The sequence below is a fragment of the Lepidochelys kempii genome, chromosome 8 (genome assembly GCF_965140285.1).
Source record: "Lepidochelys kempii isolate rLepKem1 chromosome 8, rLepKem1.hap1, whole genome shotgun sequence".
Classification (NCBI taxonomy): Eukaryota; Metazoa; Chordata; order Testudines; family Cheloniidae; genus Lepidochelys; species Lepidochelys kempii.
In genome coordinates this window covers 55,837,902-55,865,452 of record NC_136387.1, presented here as the reverse complement: position 1 = coordinate 55,865,452, position 27,551 = coordinate 55,837,902, and the positions used below count along the sequence as shown (strand labels likewise).

General features: G+C 43.9%; 2 protein-coding genes across 2 annotated transcripts in view; one reads left to right on the top strand and one right to left on the bottom strand.

Moving 5' to 3' along the window:
* Positions 1-1,621: 1,621 nt before the first annotated feature.
* On the bottom strand, positions 1,622-18,936 carry LOC144930823 (uncharacterized). Its single transcript, XM_078854182.1, has 3 exons — positions 18,928-18,936; positions 18,229-18,874; positions 1,622-2,215 (listed from the first exon to the last, which is right to left on the bottom strand). The coding sequence occupies exons 1-3, from the start codon at positions 18,934-18,936 to the stop codon at positions 1,743-1,745; spliced, it is 1,128 nt and encodes a 375-aa protein (XP_078710308.1). The 3' UTR covers positions 1,622-1,742.
* NIBAN1 (niban apoptosis regulator 1) overlaps positions 18,338-27,551 on the top strand; it is a 127,584-nt gene continuing 118,370 nt past the window's right edge. Inside the window, exon 1 of the mRNA XM_073356667.2 lies at positions 18,338-18,989. Coding sequence (XP_073212768.1) covers positions 18,935-18,989 — 55 coding nt within the window. The 5' untranslated portion in view covers positions 18,338-18,934. The remainder of the gene's footprint in view (positions 18,990-27,551) is intronic.

Below are 27,551 nucleotides of genomic sequence, written 5' to 3'. Positions count from 1 at the left end.
TGTGGGAAGAGGGCAGAGGGTGGGGGCATTCTGGGTCCTGTCCCAACGCCCTGTGATGCATCGGTTCACATCCCAGCAATCCCTCTGCTTTCATCCACAATTGGCGCCATCTTTCAACATTTTTTGTAGTGCGCGCTCTGTCTTCCCTTTCGATCTGCAGGAACGGAGCTCTAACTGCTGAGAAATATCCTGATGAGTCTCGCCAGCATGTCACGTTTGACAGTTGAGTTACTTCTTAAGATCCAAAGTGACGGCGAGGACTCCAACGATGATATTGATGTGAGTAACGCAAACGACACAAGTTTGCTTGTAGCATTCACGGACATGCTCACCACCATGGAACAGCGCTTTTGGGCTTGGGAAACAAGCACTGAGCGGTGGATCACATCATCATGCAAGTCTGGGATGACGAGCAGTGGCTGCAGAACTTTCGGATGAGAAAAGCCACTTTCATGGGACTGTGTGAGGAGCTCGCCCCTATTCTGCGGTACAAGGACACGAGATTGAGAGCTGCCCTGACAGTGGAGAAGCAGGTGGCTATTGCAATCTGCAAGCTGGCAACTCCAGACAGCTACCGATAGGTCGCTAACCATTTTGGAGAGGGGAAGTCGACCGTTGGAATCGTGTTGATGCAAGTTTGCAAGGCTATTAATCACCTCCTGCTCAGAAGAACTGTGACTCTGGGTAATGTGCATGACATTGTGGATGGCTTTGCACAAATGGGTTTCCCTAACTGCGGAGGGGTGATAGATGGGATGCAGATTCCAATTGTGGCACCAGCCCACCTAGCCTCCAAGTACGTTATTCGGAAGGGCTATTTCTCTATGGTTCTCCAGGCGCTTGTGGATCACCATGGGCGTTTCATTGACATTAACGCAGGCTGGCCCAGAAAGGTGCATGACGCACTCATCTTTCGGAACACTGGCCTGTTCAGGAAGCTGCAAGCCGGGACGTTTTTCCTAGACCAGAAGATCACTGAAATGCCCATTGTCAAAATGCCCATTGTGATCCTTGGAAACCTCACTTACCCTTTAACACTGTGGCTTATGAAACCCTACACAGGGAGCCTTGACAACAGCAAGGAGCGGTTCAACAATGGGCTGAGCTGGTGCAGAATGACTGTGGAGTGTGCTTTTGGCCGTTTAAAGGGCCACTGGTGCTCTCTGTATGGGAAACTGGACCTGACCGATAACAGCATCCCCACAGTTATATCTGCGTGCTGTACCCTCCATAACATTTGTGAAGAGAAGGGTGAAAGATTCACTCAGGCATGGAACTCGGAGGTTCAACACCTGGAGGCTGAATTTGAACAGCCGGAGAGCAGGGCTATTAGAGGGGCCCAGCGTGGGGCTGTAAGGATTAGGGATGCCTTGAAGGAGCAACTTCAGGCTGAAAGCCACCAGTAATGTCTGGTGCCCTGCACAGGAGTGGAGTGCAGTGGTTCCAATGTTAGTAGGAATCTGTGTTTGTTACGTATGATACACTGACTTGCAGTGCCTGTTGCTTTCCTGGGCTAAGGTATCTTTTATGTTATGCAATAATAAAGAATGTTTTCAAAGCAAAAAAATCCAGTTAATGAAAAGAAAATGCATTTATTGAAAAGAAACACAACTACTTGGGAAACACAAAGGGCAAGGGGGTGGGGTGGGGAACGGTACAATCACAGGTTTGCGTATGTCCTGTTATCATACTCAGCCTTCCTGTTGGGAATGCTGTGCAATGAGTGCTGCACTTCAGTATGGCTAAACTGCATGGTGATGGGGGTTTGAGTGCAGTGGGTAAGGGTCATAGTTTTCAGGGCTGGGTGGTGAAGCTACAGGTGTTGGAGGCAGCTGGTGGTGGTAAGAACCCGGATGTTGGGGAAAGTGAGTTGGAGGTGACATGGGGGCACAAGGGAAAGAGTTTGGGGACAAGGGCTGCTGGGGGCGTGGGGCATGGTAGTGCTCCGCCTGCATGGCTATGAGCGCCTGGATCGAGTCCGCTTGGCGCTCCATGATGCTTATCAGCTGCTCTGTGCTTTCATGCCGGCGATCTGCATTCTGCTGGCGGACCCTCCTTTCACTCTCCCGCCACTCCTGCACTTTTTGATTTTCATTAAGGGAGTGCTGCATGACTTCATGCAGCATGTTCTCTTTGCTTCTATGTGGCCTCTTCCTGATTCTTTGCAGCCTCTCGGCCGGTGATAACACAGATGGTTGAGATCTCAAGGTTGCATCTGTAAAGGCAAAATGCAACACTTAATAGAGGCAGCATTGTTGACACCAGATAGAGCAATGATTCCCCCGTACTTAACGAGGGCAAGCACAGTCTACACAATAGCATAATTTGCCCATCCCAAAGCGAGCACACATAACCTCCGGGAGCCCCAAAATGGTGAGTAAGCACAGGGTCAAGGGGGACTGATTTTTTCATGTCTGTACTGTCATAGATTCATAGATTCATAGATATTTAGGCCAGAAGGGACCATTATGATCATCTAGTCTGACCTCCTGCACAACGCAGGCCACAGAATTTCACCCACCACTCCTAAAAAAGACCTCACACCTATATCTGTGCTATTGAAGTCCTCAAATTGTAGTTTGAAGACCTCAAGGAGCAGAGAATCCTCCAGCAAGTGACCCGTGCCCCATGCTACAGAGGAAGGCGAAAAACCTCCAGGGCCTTCCAATCTGCCCTGGAGGAAAATTCCTTCCCGACCCCAAATATGGCGATCAGCTAAACCCTGAGCATATGGGCAAGATTCATCAGCCAGATACTACAGAAAATTCTTTCCCGAGTAACTTGGATCTTACCCCATCTAAAAACCCATCACAGGCCATTGGGCCTATTTACCATGAATATTTAATTACCAAAACCATGTTATCCCATCATACCATCTCCTCCATAAACTTATCGAGTTTAATCTTAAAGCAAGATAGATCTTTTGCCCCCACTACTTCCCTCGGAAGGCTATTCCAAAACTTCACTCCTCTGATGGTTAGAAACCTTCGTCTAATTTCTAATCTAAATTTCCTAGTGGCCAGTTTATATCTATTTGTTCTTGTGTCCACATTGGTACTGAGTTTAAATAATTCCTCTCCCTCTCTGGTATTTATCCCTCTGATATATTTATAGAGAGCAATCATATCTCCCCTCAACCTTCTTTTAGTTAGGCTAAACAAGCCAAGCTCCCTAAGTCTCCTTTCATAAGACAAGTTTTCCATTCCTCGGATCATCCTAGTAGCCCTTCTCTGTACCTGTTCCAGTTTGAATTCATCCTTCTTAAACATGGGAGACCAGAACTGCACACAGTATTCCAGGTGAGGTCTCACCAGTGCCTTATATAACGGTACTAAAACCTCCTTATCCCTACTGGAAATACCTCTCCTGATGCATCCCAAGACGACATTAGCTTTTTTCACAGCCATATCACATTGGCAGCTCATAGTCATCCTATGATCAACCAATACTCCAAGGTCCTTTTCCTCCTCCGTTACTTCTAGTTGATGCGTCCCTAGCTTATAACTAAAATTCTTGTTATTAATCCCTAAATGCATGACCTTACACTTCTCACTATTAAATTTCATCCTATTCCTATTACTCCAGTTTACAAGGTCATCCAGATCCTCCTGTAGGGTATCCCTGTCCTTCTCTAAATTAGCAATACCTCCCAGCTTTGTATCATCTGCAAACTTTATTAGCACACTCCCACTTTTTGTGCCCAGGTCAGTAATAAAAAGATTAAATAAGATTGGTCCCAAAACTGATCCTTGAGGAACTCCACTGGTAACCTCCCTCCAACTTGACAGTTCACCTTTCAGTAGGACCCGTTGTAGTCTCCCCTTTAACCAATTCCCTATCCACCTTTCAATTTTCCTATTGATGCCCATCTTATCCAATTTAACTAATAATTCCCCATGTGGCACAGTATCAAACGCCTTACTAAAATCTAAGTAAATTAGATCCACTGCGTTTCCTTTATCTAAAAAATCTGTTACTCTCTCAAAGAAGGAGATCAGGTTGGTTTGGCACGATCTACCTTTTGTAAAACCATGTTGTATTTTGTCCCATTTACCATTGACTTCAATGTCCTTAACTACCTTCTCCTTCAAAATTTTTTCCAAGACCTTGCATACTACAGATGTCAAACTAACAGGCCTATAATTACTTGGATCACTTTTTTTCCCTTTCTTAAAAATAGGAACTATGTTAGCAATTCTCCAATCATACGGTACAACCCCTGAGTTTACAGATTCATTAAAAATTCTTGCTAATGGGCTTGCAATTTCTTGTGCCAATTCTTTTAATATTCTTGGATGAAGATTATCTGGGCCCCCCGATTTAGTCCCATTAAGCTGTTTGAGTTTCGCTTCTACCTCAGATATGGTGATGTCTACCTCCATATCCTCATTCCCATTTATCATGCTACCATTATCCCTAAGATCCTCTTTAGTCTTATTAAAGACTGAGGCAAAGTATTTGTTTAGATATTGGGCCATGCCTAGATTATCCTTGACCTCCACTCCATCCTCAGTTTTTAGCGGTCCCACTTCTTCTTTCTTTGTTTTCTTCTTATTTATATGACTATAGAACCTTTTACTATTGGTTTTAATTCCCTTTGCAAGGTCCAACTCTACTTGACTTTTAGCCTGTCTCACTTTATCCCTACATATTCTGACCTCAATAAGGTAGCTTTCCTTACTGATCCCTCCCTTCTTCCACTCCCTATATGCTTTCTGCTTTTTCTTAATTACCTCTCTAAGATGCTTGCTCATCCAGCTTGGTCTACAACTCCTGCCTATGAATTTTTTCCCCTTTCTTGGGATGCAGGCTTCCGATAGCTTCTGCAGCTTTAATTTAAAATAATCCCAGGCCTCCTCTACCTTTAAACCCATAAATTCTTCAGTCCAATCCACTTCCCTAACTAATTTCCTTAATTTTTGAAAGTCAGCCCTTTTGAAATCAAAAACCCTAGTTGCAGATTTATTTTTGTTAATCCTTCCATTCAGTTTGAACTGAATTAGCTCATGATCACTTGAACCAAGATTATCCCCTACAACCATTTCCTCTATGAGGTCCTCATTACTCACCAAGACCAAATCTAAAATGGCATCCCCTCTAGTCGGTTCAGCAACTACTTGCTGAAGGAATCCATCAGCTATCGCATCTAGGAAAATCTGAGCCCTATTATTATTACTAGCACTCGTCCTCCAGTCTATATCTGGGAAGTTAAAGTCTCCCATGATCACACAGTTTCCATTAGTATTTACTTTATTAAAAACATTAAAAAGGGCTCTATCCATATCCAAATTAGATCCCGGCGGTCTATAGCACACCCCAAGCACTATCTCAGGGGAGGCTCTAATAGTTTTCTTCCCCAATTTAATTGTTACCCAGACAGACTCAGTCATATCCATTTCATCGCTCACTGTCCTCTGGGTTCTGTGCGTTAGGGACAGCCAACAGCTGCAGGGGGGCCCTATACTGAACATTATCCCCACATTTTCTACAGGAGTTCATCCTGCAAGATATCTCGCTGCTGAGGGTGACCTGGGAAGCAAGGGAGTGTCTTCTACTGCAATGCGGCTTCCGCCCTGGCCCATATGCAGCTTGCCTGTGTGCAGCAATGGTCCCCACGCCCATGACGGCACAGTGGCGCGGACATGTTGGCCTGACTGGGACAAGGACCACAGTGGCTCTCCCACAAAACCTGCGCAAGCGCATTGCCCAAGTTCTGGGTGAGACCTTTGAAGAGATCACTGAGGCCGATTACCGCGCTGTGAGAGAGCACATCAACGCCCTGTTCCACATCTAGGCATGCATGCAGCTCTAAGCCTCCTCGCCCCAAGAGCCCACACCTAATAACTTCCTTCCCAAAATAAAAGCCACTTTTCCAGGAACCTCCTCTGGTGTTTGTCCTTCTCCAAGCACCGGCCGCTGCAACTGGCTACCTTCCTCCTGGCTTGAGAACAGCTCCTGGGTGCATGCATCTAGGGATTCCAGGCTGTCTTCCTCCGCCAGAGCACCCTCGCTCCCGCTTTGCTCCTCCTCCTGCCTTGTTGCACTGACCTCTGAGGTGTCCATGGTGGTCCCTGGAGTGGAGGTGGGGTCGCCTCCAAGTATCGCATCCAGCTCTTTGTAAAAACAGCAGGTCACGGGGGCAGTAGTGCGTCCCGGTCATGGCCCCTTTCCTGCATGGCCCTTGATATCTGCCCGAAGATATCATAATTCCTGTGGCTGGAGTGCAGCTGGGACTGGACAGCTTCTTCCCCCCAAACACTGATGAGGTCCAGCACCTCGCCATTGCTCCATACTGGGGATCACCTGGCACGCGGAGGCATGGTCACCTGGAAAGACTCACTGAAAGCACTCCACGCCTGGCTGAGCAAACAGGAAGGGGATTTTCAAAATTCCCAGAGAATTTAAAGGGTGGGTCTAACAGTTGGTCACCTGACGGCAGGGCAGTAGAGTTCAAAGTCATGACCAGAGTGGCTAGAACAGGCATTGTGGGACACTTCTGGAGGTCGATCAGAACGCATTAACAGACCAGGGTTTTCACACTGGCACCGCGGCGCATCAAATGTTATTCCACTCGCCAAGGTGGATTACCAGGAGCACTCTAGCTGCAGAGTCAGAGTGCTCTACGTGCCTTGCCAGTGTGGACACGTTGTGAGTTAGAGTGCACTGGGCTGCTTTAATGCGCTCTAACTCGCAAGTGTAGTCATGCCCTGTGTTTTAAAACACTACAGCAGCATAGCTGTGCCACTGTAGCATATTCTACATTGGTCTAGGTCAGTGGTTCCCAAACTTGTTCCACCACTTGTGCAGGGAAAGCCCTTGGCGGGCCAGGCCGGTTTGTTTACCTGCCGTGTCTGCAAGTTTGGCCAATCCCGGCTTCCACTGGCCGCAGTTCACTGCTTCAGGCCAATGGGAGCTGCTGGAAGCGGTGTGGGCCGAGAGACCTACTGGCCATGCCTGCTGTTTGGGGTGGCAAAGCCTCCCCCAGCCTATGCGACCCGCTGCTCATGCCCCTGACCAATGAAATTAAACCAACCTAATTTTCTAGTGTAGACCAGGCCTGAGTATGTTTCCCAGACCTGCAAAAGAGCTCTGTGTAAGCTCCTCTCTCTCACTAACAGAAGTTGGTCCAATAAAAGATTACCTGTCTTGTCTCTAATATCCTGGGCCCAACATGGTTATTGCAATACTGCATTACTCATATTAGACTAAGTATTGAATAAGTATTTTCTTTGTACCTCTTCTCACCTTCTGGAGATATTTTAAATAGCAGAAACAGCATATTAGCAAAGTTGAGGATAAAGTCTCAAAGGATGCGAGATTCCTTCTAAAGAGAATTACAAGTAACAGGGGATTGTTTTGTTGGCAGGGACTGCAATGTCAGTTCCATCCACTGCTCTCGGTCTACAGCAGATAGTGAAGTGTGCACAAAGAATGAAGGAAGGTATAAAAAAGGTCTTTATGTAGTGACTTAAGCTTTTAGGGCTAGCTTGTACCTGTTAGAGTCCTTTCAAAGGATGGAGTTCTATTGATCTGTATGTGGAGAGTGGGGTGGGCTGAGCTAATTATCCAACCCACTCCCACCATCTTCTTTGGAACACCCAGCACCTCTAGAGAAATAGTTAAGGAGCGGGGATTACCTAATGTTCTGCCTGATATTTATGCAGGTTGTACAAGGAGTGAGAGATGTCTCTGACTTTTTAATTCATGGTCCCCTGGACTGAAATAGCCCAAATGTGTTGCTCTTTAGGACATACTGCAAAGCAGATGTTCAGAGAAGCATTTTCACACTGGACTAACTTGAATTAATGTAGATTAACTCCCTCCCCGCCACGCTCTTTGGTGGAAGGTACTACTGCAGTGAAAATAATTATTGTTAAAGACATTGTTCTTCTATTTTGTTTTTACCCTAGGTAGATGTAGACTGTAAAATCCCACTTATGTACGTGCACTGCCTTCCTGCTCCTCAGAATTTATTCTAAAGCTTCTGCTCTTACATATATTTTTATTTTCTGAACTATAAAGATAGAACAGGAGATTGTCTTAGAATAACATAGTTCATGCAAATTGCATGGTTTCTCTCTTCCGTCTCAGATATGTCTACAGGCTTTGGAGATAAATTTGACATTACAGGACATGCAACTCTATATAGTAATATTCTGCACTGATGCTACATGAAACACTTTACAGTTGCAAGACAGTTCACAGTGTAGCTTGTTTGTTTATTTTCTACTCAGACAGCTCAGCGGATGTGCAGTGATCACACTACTGCAACCACCACATTGTTACAAGTTAAAACCTTGTGAATAGAGTTTAACAAACAAAGACGTTGATGAAAGGCCCCTATTTATATTTACCTCTAGGAGTGCTGTTGATTTGAGTCTCAGTTAAGATATCCAAATACTTATTTCAGAGTAGCAGCCGTGTTAATCTGTATTCGCAAAAAGAAAAAGGAGGACTTGTGGCACTTTAGAGACTAACCGGTGCCACAAGTCCTCCTTTTCTTTTTCCAAATACTTATGAGACTCTTTATTAAGGCACTGCATGCATCCAGTCTCCTTGCTAGAACAGTTAAACAATTGCCCCATTTCAGTATAAAACTGGCATACACCAGAGAGGGACACCATAATATTGTGAATTAATCTTGATCAACTGCCTTAAGTAAGATTTGTCTGCTTACCAAAGGTTGTTTAGTACAATACTGAGTTAATATTGTATAAAAATTTCTTTATATCTTTTTGGCTGTTTCAAATTGTATCAAGCTGATTATTAATTTAAAAACGTGTCAGCTTGTGTGAAATTTCTATGGCTCTTGATTAATTGCAGTTAACTCATGCGATTAACTCAAAAAAATTAATTGCAATTAAAAACATTAGTTGATTAATCACACTGTTAAACAAAGCATACCAATTGAAAGTTATTAAATATTTTGGATGTTTTTCTACATTTTCAAATATAGTGATTTCTATTGCAACAGAATACGAAGTGTACAGTGCACACTTTGTATTATTTTTATTACAAATATTTGCACTGTAAAAATGATAAAATAAATAGTATTTTTCAATTCACATCATACAACTACTGTAGTGCAATCTCTTTATCATGAATGTAGATGGTTTTGTTTTTGAGTGCAGTTATGTAACAAAAAACAATGTAAAACTTTAGAGCAGCGGTTCTCAAACTTTCTTGCACCATGACCCGCTTCTGACAACAAAAATTACTACATGACCCCGGGGGGGGGGGGAGGGGAACCAGAGCCTGAGCCTGCCCGAGCCCTGCCACCCAGGTGGAGGGGCCAAAGCGCAAGCCCAAGCCCAAGCCTCAGCAAACCTATTGCTAGCCTTGGCGACCCCATTAAAATGGGGTTGAGACCCACTTTGGAGTCCCGACCCAGTTTGAGAACCACTGCTTTAGAGCCTACAAGTCCACTCAGTCCTACTTCTTGTTCAGCCAAATCGCTAAGACAAACAAGTTTGCTTACATTTACAGGAGATACTGCTGCCTGCTTCTTATTTACAATGTCACCTGAAAGTGAGAACAGGTGTTCACACGGCACTTTTGTAGCCGGCGTTGCAAGGTATTTACGTGCCAGATATGCTAAACATTAGTATGCCCCTTCATGCTTCCAGAGGACATGCTTCCATGCTGATGATACTCATTAACACATTATTATTTAATTAAACTCCTTAGGGGAGAATTGTCCTGTTCTGTTTTACCCGCATTCTGCCATATATTTCATGTTATAGCAGTCTCAGATGATGACCCAGCACATGTTCATTTTAAGAACACTTTCAGCAGATTTGACAAATGCAAAGAAGGTACCAATGAGAGATTTCTAAAAATAGCTATGGCAGTCGACCCAAGGTTTAATTTTTTTAATCACTTGACAGTCCTAGAAATTTCTTAACCTGCTTTTGATGATGAAGTAGCAAAATATTAAGTTATTGAGGTATCAAATACATTAATACAATTGGTGGAACAAAAGTAGGCTTAATTTGTTCAAACAAATTTGGAGCAGGTGATCAATGTAGAATGGTTGAAACAAATGTATTCAAATGTCTAAAATATACAATTTTCAGTTACTGGAAATGTGCAATACATAATTAGTTTCTGTTCAATGCAACTCACTTTATAATAAAATTATACAAGCTATACATAGTATTAAAGTGTTTTTAAATTGTAACAATTTATTGTGACACGCTGTTGATCCCATTCAATTAATTATTATTGTAAAAAACAAGCAAAAGGGGGAAAAACAGTAAAGAAATAACTTTAAATTAGAAATTAGTCTTCAGAAGCAAGGAAATTCTGAATGAAGTTTGCTGTTGCACCAATTTTGTCACTTCTGTGCCTTATGCGGCAAACACATGATCCTTTATCTAGAGCAGTGGTTTTCAACCTTTTTTCATTTGCAGACCACTAAAAAAAATTTCAAATGGAGGTTCGGACCCTTTGGAAATCTTAGGCATAGTCTGTGGACCCACAGAGGTCTGTGAACCACAGGTTGAAAACCACTGAGCGAGAGATATTTGTTTAATTATATCCCCTGAAGATAAGATAGTAATTGTGGTGACAATTACCTTGCTTTTGTACTATGCAATGTTGTAGCTATATTGATCCCAGGATATTGGGCAGATAAGGTGGGTGAGGGAATATCCTTTACTGGACCAACTTCTAGATATTACCTCTCCACCTTGTTTCTTCTTTTGTAGGTCTATCATGCATCCTTATTGGGGTATGTTCACAATTCAATGCACTTGGCTTAAAATGTGCTGCACAAATCCCAGTGGGAATTGTGCAACTAATTCCCACAGATTGGACCACTGAATTAAGGACCTGTGGAAATCTGGGACCAGCCGTCTCCTGCACAGACAGCTTTCTCACTTGCCATTTAGGGCTTTGAAACTAGGGACCAAGCTCTTCACCTTAGTGCAATATTGGGAGTGATGGAGGAGCTTTAGGCACATGGATCCCATAGCATGATCCCAGCACACCTCTGGGAAAAACAACAAAAAACAAAAACACACCTGCCCTTGAAGTAGGGTGTGTTTCCGCCCCCTAAATTCCTTGGAACGCATGTGTGGGGTGGAGGTGGGGGCAGTGGTTTTCCCAAGAATTGAAATGGGGGGGGGGTTCGAATTTACAGGGGCGGGAGTGTCAGGGCCGATGAGGGGTGAGACTGAGGGTGAAGGTGGGCTGTATGGCACCATAGTAAAAACTGAAAAAATGTTTCATGACCATTAGATTTAACTCATGTTTTAAAATCTCCACACAAATTAAAGTTGGCTACTCAAGCCTACTATGAAGCACTACGTCTACATCCTTCTTGGTTTCTTGTTAAAATTTTACACAACTCTGTTAATGAACTTCTTGAATTCAGTGTGTTCATCTTTGGTGGCCGGTACTTCGATGGATATGCTCATTAGTTCATTTACATGCAGGCAGAAGGCAACTTCTTTCAGAACACAAAATTCTATTCGTTCAATGATGAAAAAGAACATTCAACTGTAGCTGTTGTGACTGGGAGTAGCAAGAGATGAATTCCTACTTCTTTCATCCCAGGAAACAGAGCACAAAGATCGGGTCGAGCCACTAGTAATGATAAAAAAGAAGTTGAAGTCAAATCTTCATTCATTCGTCATATGACATTCCACTCTGTGTTCAAATTCTCTATTCTGTCCTGATCACATGGCAGCCCCATTGCTGGTAGTGCCTCACTCCACTCAACTGTTGGTGTTTTATAGGACAGGCATCTGTAAAAGCTACATAGAGGTTGAGTAGAATCTAGAAATCGCTGTTGTAGATTTTTAAGAATCAAGTCTGTGTACTTTTTCAGTTGTCTTAAACACTTCTTGTCTTCTTCACTTAAGGATTCAATATAAAGGCCTTCATTAATCAACTTCTGGACTGAAGTCTTTGCTTCTTCCAGTACTTTTTTAATGGATAGCTCTCTGATTGATCCAAATGTAGCATATATTGCTGGACAAAGATCTACTACTGTTATAGCAGATGCCTGGATGGCATTGTTTAATGACCCAAGTGGTTTCAACAATAGACTTACGAGAGAGAGAGAGAGAGGCAATAGTCTTCTCTGAACGTAGTAGCAAAAGTAATCCACCAGCCTCACTACTTAGATCCATCCCATCTTGGTAGATACTTTCCAAAGCCAGTAATAATTTTAAGACAACAGCCAAGGATCGCTCATGAGAAAGCCAGCAGGTTTTCCCAGGTAGAACTAATTTGAACTTCATTCTTAGTGTATCTTCTATATTTTCCAAGATATTCAGTCTTTGGATTTTTGCTGAAAAGAGTATATAAATGAAGACATTACATATATAGCTTTTTAAATGTCTTTTGAAGATTCTGCAGCTCGTACTAGTTGGAGTAGATGGCCTCTGCAGTGTGTATAGGAGAGATTAGGGTTACACTTTTCTCTGAGCAAAGCTTGTACTCCACCATGTCTTCCAGAGAAGTTTGCAGCTTCACCAAATGCACAACTCTAAGATGTGGGTTGTCACAGATGCAGCCCATGTGTCTTCTATAACTTGAACATCTAGAAATGCATCTACTGGCCTACCTCAACATCAAGATTTTTTGAATGTGGTGAGAGAGTTTTTCGCTGTTTCAGCTGCTGAGTCTTTCATTGTTGCACAGCATGCTTCTAGCCAGTCAGCTGAGTTTCCTGCAGAAAGATAGTGAGCATTTGCTGGTTTTGTTCGGAACCAGTGTTCAACTTCAGGATGAACAAGTGACAATGCACTTAACATTGGCTTCCAGTTTGTAATGTGTGGTATCTCTTGCTTAAATAGAAAGTAGGGTGCCACAGCCTTGTTTGTTCGCATGAACTGTGTTGTGTCTCCAGCATTCTTAACAGCCTCATTAAGTACTTCTAAAATTGGTTTTGAAAGTGGGCTTATAAGGCTTTCTGCATGTTGATGCACTCCAGAGGCCTGGTGTTTTGCAGCCTGTTCACGTAGTTTGTCATCATTGGCTTTGCTGATCGGTTTGACAAACCAAGCTCCTCCACTTTTACCAATTATAGCATTGGGAAGCTTTCCTTCTTTGTAAGCTTTTTTGCAAGAGGTGCACCAGCAGCCATTTTTTGTAACTTCAATAAATGAGAACACTTTGACCCACAAACATCAGGAACTGCCTTTAGGTTTTGGAGACACTGTTTCTTCAATAGGTAGCTGTATTTGTGCTTCGGGCTGGTCGGATGTAGATATATCACTTGAACCTTCAGATGACATGTTGATATATTCTTGGTTCTTGATGTGTTCTTCACCTTGGTTAGTTTTTGAGGCCTTTGAGTGGAAAAATTGTTGTATTGTTTTTTTGTCTTTTCATTTTCTCTTTGACCTGCAACATATAAAAGAGATATGAATAAAGTAAATGTTTTGTTAGGATAATGCAAATTTAACATAAGGATAATGCAAGTTACACCAAAACACAACAGGTCTAGATTTCTAAAATATATATATAAATTTAAAAAAAATATGTAATTTAAATTGACTTTTGAAAAGTAAGCCATCATGGGATAAGAGGGAAGTCCTCTCATGGATCAAAAGGAGGACTTGTGGCACCTTAGAGACTAACCAATTTATTAGAGCATAAGCTTTCGTGAGCTACAGCTCACTTCCTCAGATGCATATCGTGGAAACTGCAGCAGGCTTTATATATACACAGAGAATATGAAACAATACCTATTCCCACCCCACTGTCCTGCTGGTAATAGCTTATCTAAAGTGATTTCCAGCACAAATCCAGATTTTCTCACCCTCCACCCCCCCACACAAATTCACTCTCCTGCTGGTGATAGCCCATCCAAAGTGACAACTCTTTACACAATGTGCATGACAATCAAGCTGGGCTATTTCCTGCATAAATCCAGGTTCTCACATCCCCCCCACCCCCATACACACACAAACTCACTCTCCTGCTGGTAATAGCTCATCCAAACTGACCACTCTTCAAGTTAAAATCCAAGTTAAACCAGAACATCTGGGGGGGGGGGGTAGGAAAAAACAAGAGGAAACAGGCTACCTTGCATAATGACTTAGCCACTCCAAGTCTCTATTTAAGCCTAAATTAATAGTATCCAATTTGCAAATGAATTCCAATTCAGCAGTTTCTCGCTGGAGTCTGGATTTGAAGTTTTTTTGTTTTAAGATGATCACAGACATGAAGGTCGCTATCTTAAAACAAAAAAACTTCAAATCCAGACTCCAGCGAGAAACTGCTGAATTGGAATTCATTTGCAAATTGGATACTATTAATTTAGGCTTAAATAGAGACTTGGAGTGGCTAAGTCATTATGCAAGGTAGCCTGTTTCCTCTTGTTTTTTCCTACCCCCCCCCCCCAGATGTTCTGGTTTAACTTGGATTTTAACTTGAAGAGTGGTCAGTTTGGATGAGCTATTACCAGCAGGAGAGTGAGTTTGTGTGTGTATGGGGGTGGGGGGGATGTGAGAACCTGGATTTATGCAGGAAATAGCCCAGCTTGATTGTCATGCACATTGTGTAAAGAGTTGTCACTTTGGATGGGCTATCACCAGCAGGAGAGTGAATTTGTGTGGGGGGGTGGAGGGTGAGAAAACCTGGATTTGTGCTGGAAATCACTTTAGATAAGCTATTACCAGCAGGACAGTGGGGTGGGAGGAGGTATTGTTTCATATTCTCTGTGTATATATAAAGCCTGCTGCAGTTTCCACGATATGCATCTGAGGAAGTGAGCTGTAGTTCACGAAAGCTTATGCTCTAATAAATTGGTTAGTCTCTAAGGTGCCACAAGTCCTCCTTTTCTTTTTGCGAATACAGACTAACACGGCTGCTACTCTGAAACCTCTCATGGATCAGTAACTGGTTAAAAGATGGGAAACAAAGGGTAGGAATAAATTATCAGTTTTCAGAATGGAGAGAGATAAATAGTGGTATCTCTGAGGGGTTGGTACTGGGACCATTACTGTTCAACATATTCATAAATGATCTGGAAAAATCGGTAAACAGTGAGGTGGCAAAATTAGCAGATGATACAAAACTATTCAAGATAGTTAAATCCCAGGCAGACTGTGAAGAGTTACAAAGGGATCTCACAAAACTGGGTGCTTGGGCAACAAAATGGCAGATGAAATTTAATGTTGATAAATGCAAAGTAATGCACATTGGAAAACAATCTCAACTATACATGCAAAATGATGGAGTCTGAATTAGCTGTTAACACTCAAGAAAGAGATCTTGGAGCCATTGTGGATAGTTCTCTGAAAACATCCACTCAATGTGCAGTGGCAGTCAAAAAGCAAACAGAATGTTGGGAATCATTAAGAAAGGGATATATAATAAGACAGAAAATATCATATTGCCTCTATATAAATCCATGGTACGTACCCACCTTGAATACTGTGTGCAGATCTGGTCACTCTGTCCCAAAAAAAGATATATTGGAATTGGAAATGGTACAGAGACGGGCAACTAAAATGATTAGGGGTATGAAACAGGAGGAGAGATTAAAATGACTGGGAATTTTCAGCTTAGAAAAGAGATGACTGGGGGGTGGGGAGAAGATATGGTAGAGATCTATAAAATATTGACTGGTGTGAAGAAAGTGAATAAGGAAACGTTATTTAATCCTTCACATAACAAAAGAACTAGTAGTCACCCAATGAAATTAATAGGCAGCAGGTTTAAAAAACAAAACAAAATGAAGTACTTCTTCACACAACATGAAGTCAACCGGTGGAACTCTTTGCCAGGGGATGCTGTGAAGACCAAAACTATAACAGGATTTAAAAAAGAACTAGATAAATTCCTGGAGAATAGGTCCATCAGTGGCTATTAGCCAGGAGGGGGAGGGATGCAACACCATGCTCTGAGTGTCCCTAGCCTGTTTGCCAGAAGCTGGGAATGGGCAACAGGGGATGGATCACTTGATGATTACCTATTCTGTTCATTCACTCTGAAGCACCTGGCCTTGACCACTGTCAGAAGACAGGATAGTGGGCTATATGGACAATTGGTCTGACCCAGTATGACAATTCTTATGTAAAAATTAAATTATAATAATAAAAATGTTTAGTACAGAAACTCCCCAACATAATGACCTCAAGATAGCAATGATGTGAGATAACAACCTTGGCAAATAATGCATTTTAAAAATCTTGGCTTACTAGGAAATATATTTATATAAGTTTCCATTCCCAGTCACAAATCTAGCATTCTGGAGCAAAGTCACTAAAATATAATCCAACAAACATTTATTTAACGTTCCCCTCATTTTTCCCTCCACCGCACCCCACTCATCAGTAAAAAGAAAAGGAGTACATGTGGCACCTTAGAGACTAACCAATTTATTTGAGCATGAGCTTTCGTGAGCTACAGCTCACTCCATCGGATGCATACTGTGGGAAACTGCAGAAGACATTATATATACACAAAGACCATGAAACAATACCTCCTCCCACCCCACTGTCCTGCTGGTAATAGCTTATCTAAAGTGATCATCAAGTTGGGCCATTTCCAGCACAAATCCAGGTTTTCCTCACCCTCCGCCCCCCCCCACAAACTCACTCTCCTGCTGGTAATAGCTTGCAAGGTAGCCTAACTCCCCCCCCCCCCCGACGTTCTGGTTAAACTTAGATTTATGCTGGAAATGGCCCACCTTGATTATCATGCACATTGTAAGGAGAGTGGTCAGTTTGGATGAGCTATTGCCAGCAGGAGAGTGAGTTTGTGTGTGTATGGGGGGGGGGTGAGAAAACCTGTATTTGTGCTGGAAATGGCCCACCTTGATTATCATGCACATTGTAAGGAGAGTGGTCACTTTGGATGAGCCATTACCAGCAGGAGAGTGAGTTTGTGTGGGGCGGGGGGTGAGAAAACCTGGATTTGTGCTGGAAATGGCCCAACTTGATGATCACTTTAGATAAGCTATTACCAGCAGGAGAGTGGGGTGGGAGGAGGTATTGTTTCATGGTCTCTGTGTATATATAATGTCTTCTGCAGTTTCCACGGTATGCATCCGATGAAGTGAGCTGTAGCTCACGAAAGCTTATGCTCAAATAAATTGGTTAGTCTCTAAGGTGCCGCAAGTACTCCTTTTCTTTTTGCGAATACAGACTAACACGGCTGTTACTCTGAAACCACTCATCAGTGTTGTCCTTGGTCAGTGGAGACTCAGAGTTCAGAGGTGCTTTCACCTGAGTACACTTCCCAGGTGGGGGGCAAGAAGGCACCTTGCTCGTTCCTCCAGCTGCTCGCTGTTTACTCTGGCCGCTGCTGTTCATTGTACCACCGTTCACTCTGCCGCTAATGGCCCTGCGCCGTCACCTTCTGCTGCCACCGTGATCTCTGTGAGTTAGTCTCTTGAGGTTCCACCAGCTCTCAGCAATTTTAGCTGAGCTCTCCGTGGGGGAGCCTCACAGCTAGTTTAGTCTGGGCTGTGTCTTCCACAGAAACATTGTCCCACAGCAGGTCTAAGCACTTAGACCTGCTTATCAGTGATTTCAGCTGTCCTGGTCACTTAACAGAACAAAAGACTCTCTATGGAGCCTAATCAGCTCTGTCTTTAAACAGTGGAGACAGACCCCTCTCTCTTGATTCTCTCAATCAACACAGCCTAAGTACTGTTCTACTGCCCTTTATTCATACAATAAGAACAACAACATTTCATCCCCCTCCCCCCCCCCCCCCGCATTCAAGTGATTTGTAACCCAATCCCAGCCAAAATCTATCACTTAGGCAACACAGCTCTGTTTGCTGGATACCTGGGTAGATTAGGTGTGAATGCAAACACAATCTGGCCCTGAAGCCTTTCCCCCCAGCCCCAGCTCATCACTAGCTGTCAGGGAGAGCTCATTTAGACTTTACTTACAAATCATCATTTGAAATTATTAGGTTGGCTGACATCACCAAAATGAACGCACCTCCATTGTCATAAAAAACAACAGCTGTATAAGGAAGCTAGTCTATGTTCATACTTTTCAAATCTATTATCCTTTTTCAGATACCTGTATTTTATCATACACTGTATATGCTTTTAAAGTGTGCATAAATGTTTCAATTTCAATTCAAATTTCCAAACAGTCACTAAATTGGCATGTAAATAGTTCACAAAACTGATGGGGGGGGGTGTTGGGGAAATCACTGGGTGGGGGTGGGGCTTTTCCTCCGATACCTCCCGTGTGGGAACATATAGTGTCTGAAGGAGCCTCAATCACCACGCAAGAGACGCTTCACCTGGTGCAAGCGGGTTTCCTCTTGTTCTGACGCAGGCAGCAAACGGCAGAGGGGCGACGACACAGCTGCTTGGGGCTGCGCTGTTCGGCTTCAAACGGGCTAAGACACCGCTACCTGGTAGCAGCGGTTTTCCCCTTGGCGGGCTCCGCCTCCGCGGCTCTCGATCGCCGTCTGTCGTGCAGCCCGCGGGCTGGGCCTGGCGAGGGGGACCCGCGAGCCCCGTGAGGGGGACAGTGGCGCTCAATGGTGACAGCCCCAAGGCGGGGGGAAGCTGCGGGGGAGCAGGAACCGTGAAGCCTGAAGGGGCAGCAATAAATAGAGGGAACCAGAGGGTGGGAGAAGCTGGGGAGAGAGACGGGCGGGAGGAGCCAGCTGCTGCGGGAACAGGGGTGAGTGACGACAGGGGGGAGCCTGCCCGGGGGCAGCCTGCCCGGGGGCGAGCAGAGCTCCCCCGCCCAGCCAGCCCGCCACCGCCCCGGGGAGCAGAGGAGGCGCAGGAGAAGGCGGTGCCTTTCGGAGGAAGTTTGCGCTCCGACTGAAGAGGAGGGAGAGAGAAAAACCGCCAGCCCGGGCTGAGCGGCTGTTGCGAGGAGACGCGGAGCTCCCCCACGCCAGCCGCCTCTCCTGCCGACCGGCCCCAGGAGCGCTCCGAGCCGCTCGCGCCCTCCCGCAGCTCGTGTCCGGCGCTGCAGCCCCTGCCCGCGCCATGGGCGGCTCTGCCTCCAGCCTGCTGGACGAGAGCAAATGCAGCTACATCCGAGGTACCGTACGGCGCTGCTGCCTGCCGGCCCGCAGGCGATCGGTACAAGCTAGGCAGAGGGACGCGGTGATTCGTGGGCGGTTCTGAAGTTGCGAAGTATTTAACGGCTGGCTGCCTCCCAGTCTGGATGCTCCCTGAGATCCAGTGACAGGAGACAGGCAGCGGCCACCACCACGTTTGCATCCGAATTTTAATTCCGGGAGGGTGAGAAGCTGGCTGCTTTGGGGGGGAAACGGTGCTGCTTAAAAGTCTAGCAGTGTTCAGTGTTTGCAGAAAGTGAAGGCAGCAGGCAGACAGGACACTCTCCACTGGAGAGATCTGAGAGGTAGGCAGGAGAAATTGATACTTCTGGGTAACTTATTGTCATGAGCACCGACTCTGCTGTATCTGCCTGCCAAAGGATTAGGCAAAGCCTGTTCTCAGGAGCCTCCGGGACCAGACCTGCAGAAAGCAGCACAGCTACAGTGGGAAGTTCACTGTATGACGGAGTGCCCCAGACGTTTCTGCCTGGCAATGAGACGGGGGACTGAATGGGTGGGTCTGGGTGCTGCTGCCCTTTTACAGAGGGACTCCCAGTAAACTAGAGTCGGAGCCTGAAGTTAGTGTAAAATTAGGCAAACTTGGCAAGGGGGGAGCGGAGGAGGGCAGGAAAAATATTGGTGAAAGCAAATATTTTTGTTTTTGGAAAGTAAATACAGCTGCTTGCATTGCCCTCTCCAGGTCGTAACCCAATAAAACCAGGCAGTTGAGACTGGATACTTTCAATGTATGATTGATAATTATGTGAACTATACCATCTTGCCATTGTTGAAAATGCCTTCCATGCTGTCTGGGGCCTATTAAAGTTGTGGGACTTCAGCAAAACATTTAAGCATGTGCTGAATTGGGGAACAGGGCAGATCACTTCAGAGAGGGCCAACATATCACCTGATTCAAAGCAAATGATTTTTCACATTCCAATATTAATGCTTTTGAGCTCTTAATGATTGGCCATGCTTTGTGTAAAATAAATAAATAAAATAAACACATGAAATCAGAGAGGGCCAAAATATCCTGAAACTGGAAAGAGTGTCCACCTGATGTCAAGATCTCAACTCTGTGGTCCTTCTATACTTTGCAAAATCGGGCTCTTAGGGCCAGCATACAAAGCTGATAGTGCCAAGTCCTTTGAAGCCAATAAAGTTTCGTCTGGGTTTTGGATTACAGAGATAATCTGGAAAGGACTTGAGTTACCCAGACTAGTAAGGGGTGCTGTCATCACCTGCCTTGTAATGTTAGGTGCCTTAATACTTTGCCTCTATGACTCAGAGCTCTGACACCAGTAGTCAGCGTACAAACATAAAGGGCTCAACTCTGCCTTCCACCAACCTAGTTATTTCTTGCAGGATGACTTCAACAACCCCTGTTCTGGTCTGGAGTTCCCCCAAATCTGTTTCCCTGAGTTTTTAATGACCAGATATTCATATTTTCCACTTCGGCTCATCACCCCTGAAGAAATGAAATCTCTCCCCACCTATCAGTTCACTTTGGCAAACACACTTCCCACAGTTTGAACAACAGAGGTCAGTTTGGGGTAAAATACCCAGAAAAGTTTGTTTAATAGAGAAATCATAGAATCAAAGGTGAAACAGTAAGGAAAAGCAAACACAGACAAGTTACCCAGAAAATAAACATAAAGATGCAATCTCAGGCTTTACACATGTATATTATCTAAATTCCCCTTTTGCCTTTCAGACTATGGTAATTCGTGTTTATACAGAGCAGGGGAAATTCCCTCCTTCCTTAGTTAGCCAGGACTGGGATTTTCTTTTCCCTTTCAATGTCTTTCCATTAACTTTAATGGTCCACCATTGTCTTCCTCTGTGTTGTTCCATAGTAGGTTGTCAGAATTAGTGCCAGGGAAGCAACTAGCCTGTGAGATATTCCACCCCCCCGGCCTGATTACTTTCCTATGCTGAAGTTATGTGGCAGTTGCACCCTAGTTACCATTAGTGTTCTACGCATAGGGCTAGTCTACACTAGAAGCACTACATGGGTGCTCTATGCTGACAGGAGAGAGCTCTTCCATGGGCATAATAAATCCACTCTGAGAGGCAGTAGCAAGCATAAATAGCCATAGCCATAATCTGTAAACATCTTTCCCAATGACCATCAAGTACAGAACATACAAGCTTTTATTAAAAGACCTTACTTGATGTATATTTGTACACAATAACGTTGTATACAACCAGTTGATTCAACTGCTTATTCTTGGGGTTCAGCCCCTCTTGTTCTCCCCTTGGGGTGTCTGGACCGTCACATCTGCTTGTGTTTATTGTTAAAGTGATAAAGAAAATGACAACTTAATTTTCCAGAATATATATATTTGCTTGTAAAGGGAAATAGATAAAAAATGTCAAACTTTTTGTTACTATCTGTCTAGATGTATATATGCCCCCATCACTGTAGTAACAGCTGATGTTTATGTGACCAATTTTATGTCTGAAAATCTGCTTTTGCTAAACAAAACATATATAAAAAGGTGTGTGTGGGGAGGAATCATATAGTTGGTACTGAGACAAAACTTCTGTTGAAGCCAGTAGGAGTCCTACTGGTTCAGGGCCAACTGAGTCAAAACCTTTTTGGTACAAAATGCAGTCTGACTGCTCAGTGCTGTTTGCTATTTTAGTTGGCGTTCACTGCATTATTTTGTTAGTGTTGTGATCTGTGCTGGAGTAAGAATGTAGAACTGCCACTCCTTTAGGAACCTCATGGAAAATGAATAATGAACTGTCTCTCTCATGAGTGTGCCCAAATTAGAACGTTTTAAAATGAATAAATCACTATCAGATGAAGAATAATGGGCCAAATTGTGGAGCCTACATGGGGAGATCTGTATGTTTCCTAATGTGCAAGGGGGGAGATGAGCTGCCTCTGCAGCTCTGTTAGTTTCCTCCAGACTGTGGAGGATAGACTCAGCACAGGACAGAACCATGATAAATATGTCAATGGGCTCCTCCTCTTTGGCTCCCCTCCTGCCATTCATACAGTGGGGAAGGACAAGAGGGCAAGATCAGTCCCAGTGTAATTTTCAACTTCAAGGCAGTATCTCAGCTTCTTGGTCATTGAGACCTGATGATGAGAGTTGTGAGTCTCTTAAAGGACCAATACCTAGTTACTGCAGATAAGGAGACTGTTTTATACTAGCCCTTTAGATGCATGAAAGCAAAAACTTTTGCAAGTTCCTGCTCTTGGCACTCTTGTCTGTGAGGGGAATGGAGAGAACCATTGTCAGACAGTTAAGAAGTAAATATTTGTTTAGAATGCATCGGGCCATAATCCATTTTCAGTCTGGAAAGGATCTTTGTGTAACTAAACAATTCCTGCTTCTAACTCCTGCTATGAATAATGGTTGATTTTTATTTTTTATTTGTTTTAATCTTGGGAAGAAAACGGCCTATAGTACTACTTTTAGTGGGAGAAGGGAGGAAGATGGAAGCGTGTCTTTAATTCCTGATATCTGTTTAGGACCCAGTCCAGCAAGTGCACACCATACAATACTCCAGTTGGCTTTGGTGGGGGTTTGCAAGATTCAGTCCTTGTTTATCAATGGCTATCTTTTGGTAGAGGTCATGTGGCAAGTTCTTCAAGAAACCAGGGAGGATGTGACAGTGCTTCTCTTTCGAAAAGGGAAGAGGATGAATCAGTGCTTATATTAGAAAGGCAAGCAATTAAAACAATCTTGCTTAATTTTAGAAAGCCAGTTGGATGTTTTTCACAATGAGGGTAATGGAGGGCTTTAGAAATAACAGCAAAATGAGAAGAGACAGCTGTTTTTCCCCTTTTTTTGTTGTTGTTTCTTTTTTGTCAGTAAAACTATACGCCAGCAGCATGTGAATCTCTAAATAACAATAAACCCAAACCCTTATTCATGTGACTTTAGTGGAACTATTCACATGAGTAGTCTTGCAGGATCAGACTTAACAGTACTACTTCATATATCTTATTTTATTTAGAAAATGCATTCAGCTACATATCCTAGATTGCATGGGAATAACTTAGAAAGGGGGAAACACTCGACCTTCTTAAAGCCCCAGTGGTGGGGTTCTGTGTAGATGGAGTGCACCATGTTTAATAGTTATGAATGTCATTTCCACATCCTCCCAAATCAGAGTCAGGGCGCTAGACTGCTATTCCAGCTTGCAGGCTGAATTAGTATCTGCAGCTCCTTACCTTCTATGCCAGCCCCATAAATTTCTGTGCAGAGATCAGTTTTGGTATTTTGAGGTAGTTCATAGGTACCCCAATATAGCAGCTCCACTCATCTGTCATCCTTACAACTCCTATGTGAGGCTTAAGCAATGCATGGGGCTTTGCCAGACCTCTGCACCAGTAGTGAATTTGTCCCATAATGGGCAAATGTGCATGATGCTCGACTGATAAGAGATGAAGTCTCAGCTCTGAGAAGTTTACAACCTCAAGACCAAATTCTGAGGTTCTTCCTCCATTTTTATTCCATCCCTTTTCAAGTCAGTGGCAGTTTGACGAGGTAAAGGCTTGTCTACATGGACAGTCAGGAAAATTAAGCCAAATGAACCGAAAGTGTAAATTTGAACTGGATTAGTAAAACTGCATTCTGACCTTCTGTGGACACTCTCATTCAGAATTAAAATGGCCTTAATGTGGTTTACTTAATTCACAGTCAATTAAGATAAACTGAATTAAGGCCACTTTAATTCTGAATAAGAGAGTCCACAGAGGGTTTTAATGCAGTTTAACTAATCCACTTTAAATTCCCACCTTTAATTAATTTTTCAGTGTCCCCATTTAGAGGAGCCCCTAAGTAAAGACTTTGGGATTTGACTCTAAGGGCTTATCTACACTGCTCCGTGTTCAAACATGGTAATAAGATAACCCTGTCTCACATTTTTACTTGATATGTTGTGTGGTAAGGGTAAGGATGAATTAGATACGCAGTAACATCATGTGGTTACTTTGCTTACAAATAGACACATCTGGTAGATTCCACATTTCTGAGCTTTGTTTGTTTCTTGTGTATTTGAGGGGAGTACTAGAGTATACAGACTTCCAGGAAGAAGAATAGTTTAAGGGTAGTTTGGCTATGTCTACACTAGCACTTTTGTCAGTAAAACTTATGTTGCTCAGAGGTGTGAAAAAAACACATCACTGACTGACATAAGTTACACGGACAGAAGTGCCGGTATGACAGTGCTATGTCAGCAGGAGATACTTCAATCCATCGGTGATCTTCCTGATAACACCATCCTGGCCACTATGGATGTAGAAGCCCTCTACACCAACATTCCACACAAAGATGGACTACAAGCCGTCAAGAACACTATCCCCGATACTGTCACGGCTAACCTGGTAGCTGAACTTTGTGACTTTGTCCTTACCCATAACTACTTCACATTTGGGGACAATGTATACCTTCAGATCAGCGGCACTGCTATGGGTACCCGCATGGCCCCACAGTATGCCAACATTTTTATGGCTGATTTAGAACAACGCTTCCTCAGCTCTCGTCCCCTAAAGCCCCTACTCTACTTGCGCTATATTGATGACATCTTCGTCATCTGGACCCATGGAAAAGAAGCCCTTGAGGAATTCCACCATGATTTCAACAATTTCCATCCCACCACCAACCTCAGCCTGGTCCAGTCCACACAAGAGATCCACTTCCTGGACACTACAGTGCTAATAAACAATGGTCACATAAACACCACCCTATACCGGAAACCTACTGACCGCTATTCCTACCTGCATGCCTCCAGCTTTCACCCTGACCACACCACACGATCCATCGTCTACAGCCAAGCTCTGCGATACAACCGCATTTGCTCCAACCCCTCAGACAGAGACAAACACCTACAAGATCTCTGTCAAGCTTTCTTACAACTACAATACCCACCTGCAGAAGTAAAGAAACAGATTGATAGAGCCAGAAGAGTTCCCAGAAGTTACCTACTACAGGACAGGCCTAACAAAAAAAATAACAGAACGCCGCTAGCCGTCACCTTCAGCTCCCAACTAAAACCCCTCCAACGCATTATTAAGGATCTACAACCTATCCTAAAGGATGACCCAACACTCTCACAAATCTTGGGAGACAGGCCAGTCCTTGCCTACAGACAGCCCCGCAACCTGAAGCAAATACTCACCAACAACCACATACCACACAACAGAACCACTAACCCAGGAACTTATCCTTGCAACAAAGCCCGTTGCCAATTGTGCCCACATATCTATTCAGGGGACACCATCACAGGGCCTAATAACATCAGCCACACTATCAGAGGCTCGTTCACCTGCACATCCACCAATGTGATATATGCCATCATGTGCCAGCAATGCCCCTCTGCCATATACATTGGTCAAACTGGACAGTCTCTACGTAAAAGAATAAATGGACACAAATCAGATGTCAAGAATTATAACATTCATAAACCAGTCGGAGAACACTTCAATCTCTCTGGTCACGCAATCACAGACATGAAGGTCGCTATCTTAAAACAAAAAAACTTCAAATCCAGACTCCAGCGAGAAACTGCTGAATTGGAATTCATTTGCAAATTGGATACTATTAATTTAGGCTTAAATAGAGACTGGGAGTGGCTAAGTCATTATGCAAGGTAGCCTGTTTCCTCTTGTTTTTTCCTACCCCCCCCCCGCCCCCCAGATGTTCTGGTTTAACTTGGATTTAAACTTGAAGAGTGGTCAGTTTGGATGAGCTATTACCAGCAGGAGAGTGAGTTTGTGTGTGTATGGGGGTGGGGGGATGTGAGAGAACCTGGATTTGTGCAGGAAATAGCCCAACTTGATTGTCATGCACATTGTGTAAAGAGTTGTCACTTTGGATGGGCTATCACCAGCAGGAGAGTGAATTTGTGTGGGGGGGTGGAGGGTGAGAAAACCTGGATTTGGGCTGGAAATGGCCCACCTGATGATCACTTTAGATAAGCTATTACCAGCAGGACAGTGGGGTGGGAGTAGGTATTGTTTCATATTCTCTGTGTATATATAAAGCCTGCTGCAGTTTCCACGATATGCATCTGAGGAAGTGAGCTGTAGCTCACGAAAGCTTATGCTCTAATAAATTGGTTAGTCTCTAAGGTGCCACAAGTACTCCTTTTCTTTTTGCGAATACAGACTAACACGGCTGTTACTCTGAAATCTGCTGACATTGCTACTGCCACTCATTGGAGGTGGTTTAATTATGTTGTCAGGAGAGCTCTCTCCCAACGGCATAGAGTGGCTACATGGGAGATCGTATAGCAGCACAGTTGCATCGGTACAGCTTTGCTGCTGTAAGATCTCTAGTGTAGACAGAGCCTTTGAGGAGAGATGGTGGAACCAGCTCAAGAAGGGGTTTTAGATACATTGGATAGCATGGAAGGAAATCAAGAGTTGAGAAGGAAATGATAATGCCAGGCTCCAGCCCAAGCTCAAATGTCTACACTGCAATTTTGTAGCCCTGAAGCTCGAGCTGCATGAGCCTGAGTCAGATGATATGTGCCAGCCATGGATGTTTTATTGCAGTGTAGTCATACCCTTAGAAAAAGAGTTAGGCCTTGTACTGTGACCTAAAGGTCTACAAATTCAGGCCTTGATGAACCAGTTGGGGAAGTGAATTCCAGAGAGAAGGGTCGAACCCTTTGAGACCACCCTTCTATCAGCCCCAGGATTATCAAATCTGGGGACTGTAAACTCAAGTACCCCAATTTACTCAACTATTGTGGCAGCTGGGGGGGTTAGCCATTAGATATCCAGGTCCCAAACCACTGAGGGATTTATACATCTAAGTCAACACCTAGAGCTGTACCTGAATACAAATGGGAAGCCAGTGTAGTTGTTGAAATGCTAATACAATATATTTCCTGTGGCTAGCAACTCTTAATCGGCAAGTGTCCACATTCTACTTGTAGTTAGCACATGGTCCTCATTAGCTATAGCATAAAGGCTACTCATAAAGCCATGAGGGCCTGGATCACCATGCTGAGGCCTGGGTCAGGGAGAGAAGGTCACAAATGTCTAACAAGATGCATATGGAAAAAAATTATGTGTAGGGCCTTTCATGTGAGGATCTCAGTATTTTGCTTCATGCAGTAATTACTTCACTCACTAGGATTTTGTGAGGGTTAAGTAACAGAAGTGTACAGGGTAGAGTTTTCAATGCTACTTCAGAGATCTGGATGTTCAATTTCCATTAGAAATTGATGAGAATAGGGTATTCTCACAGGGGAACTGTCCCTCTGAGAGGGTTGGGGCTCAGCTACACCTGCCCAACTGTAGTCCGACACCCCAGGGACAGGGAATGAGTCCAGGATTAATATGATGGGAGAATGTGAGTCAGAGCCAGGCCTGCAGGGAGATGAAAAGGTCAGCTTGAGTTCAGTGAGGAAGACCCCAAAGAGAATGGACCTGGAAGGGAATGCTCTGTTAAAGAGCAGGAAGGTAGGCAGGAAAGGGTCAGTGAGAAAGCGAGGCTGAGCATATAGGAAGAAAGCCAGGGAAGAAAAGATAGGGCAGCTTGCAGTACATGGGTGGATATCCCAGTTGTCTA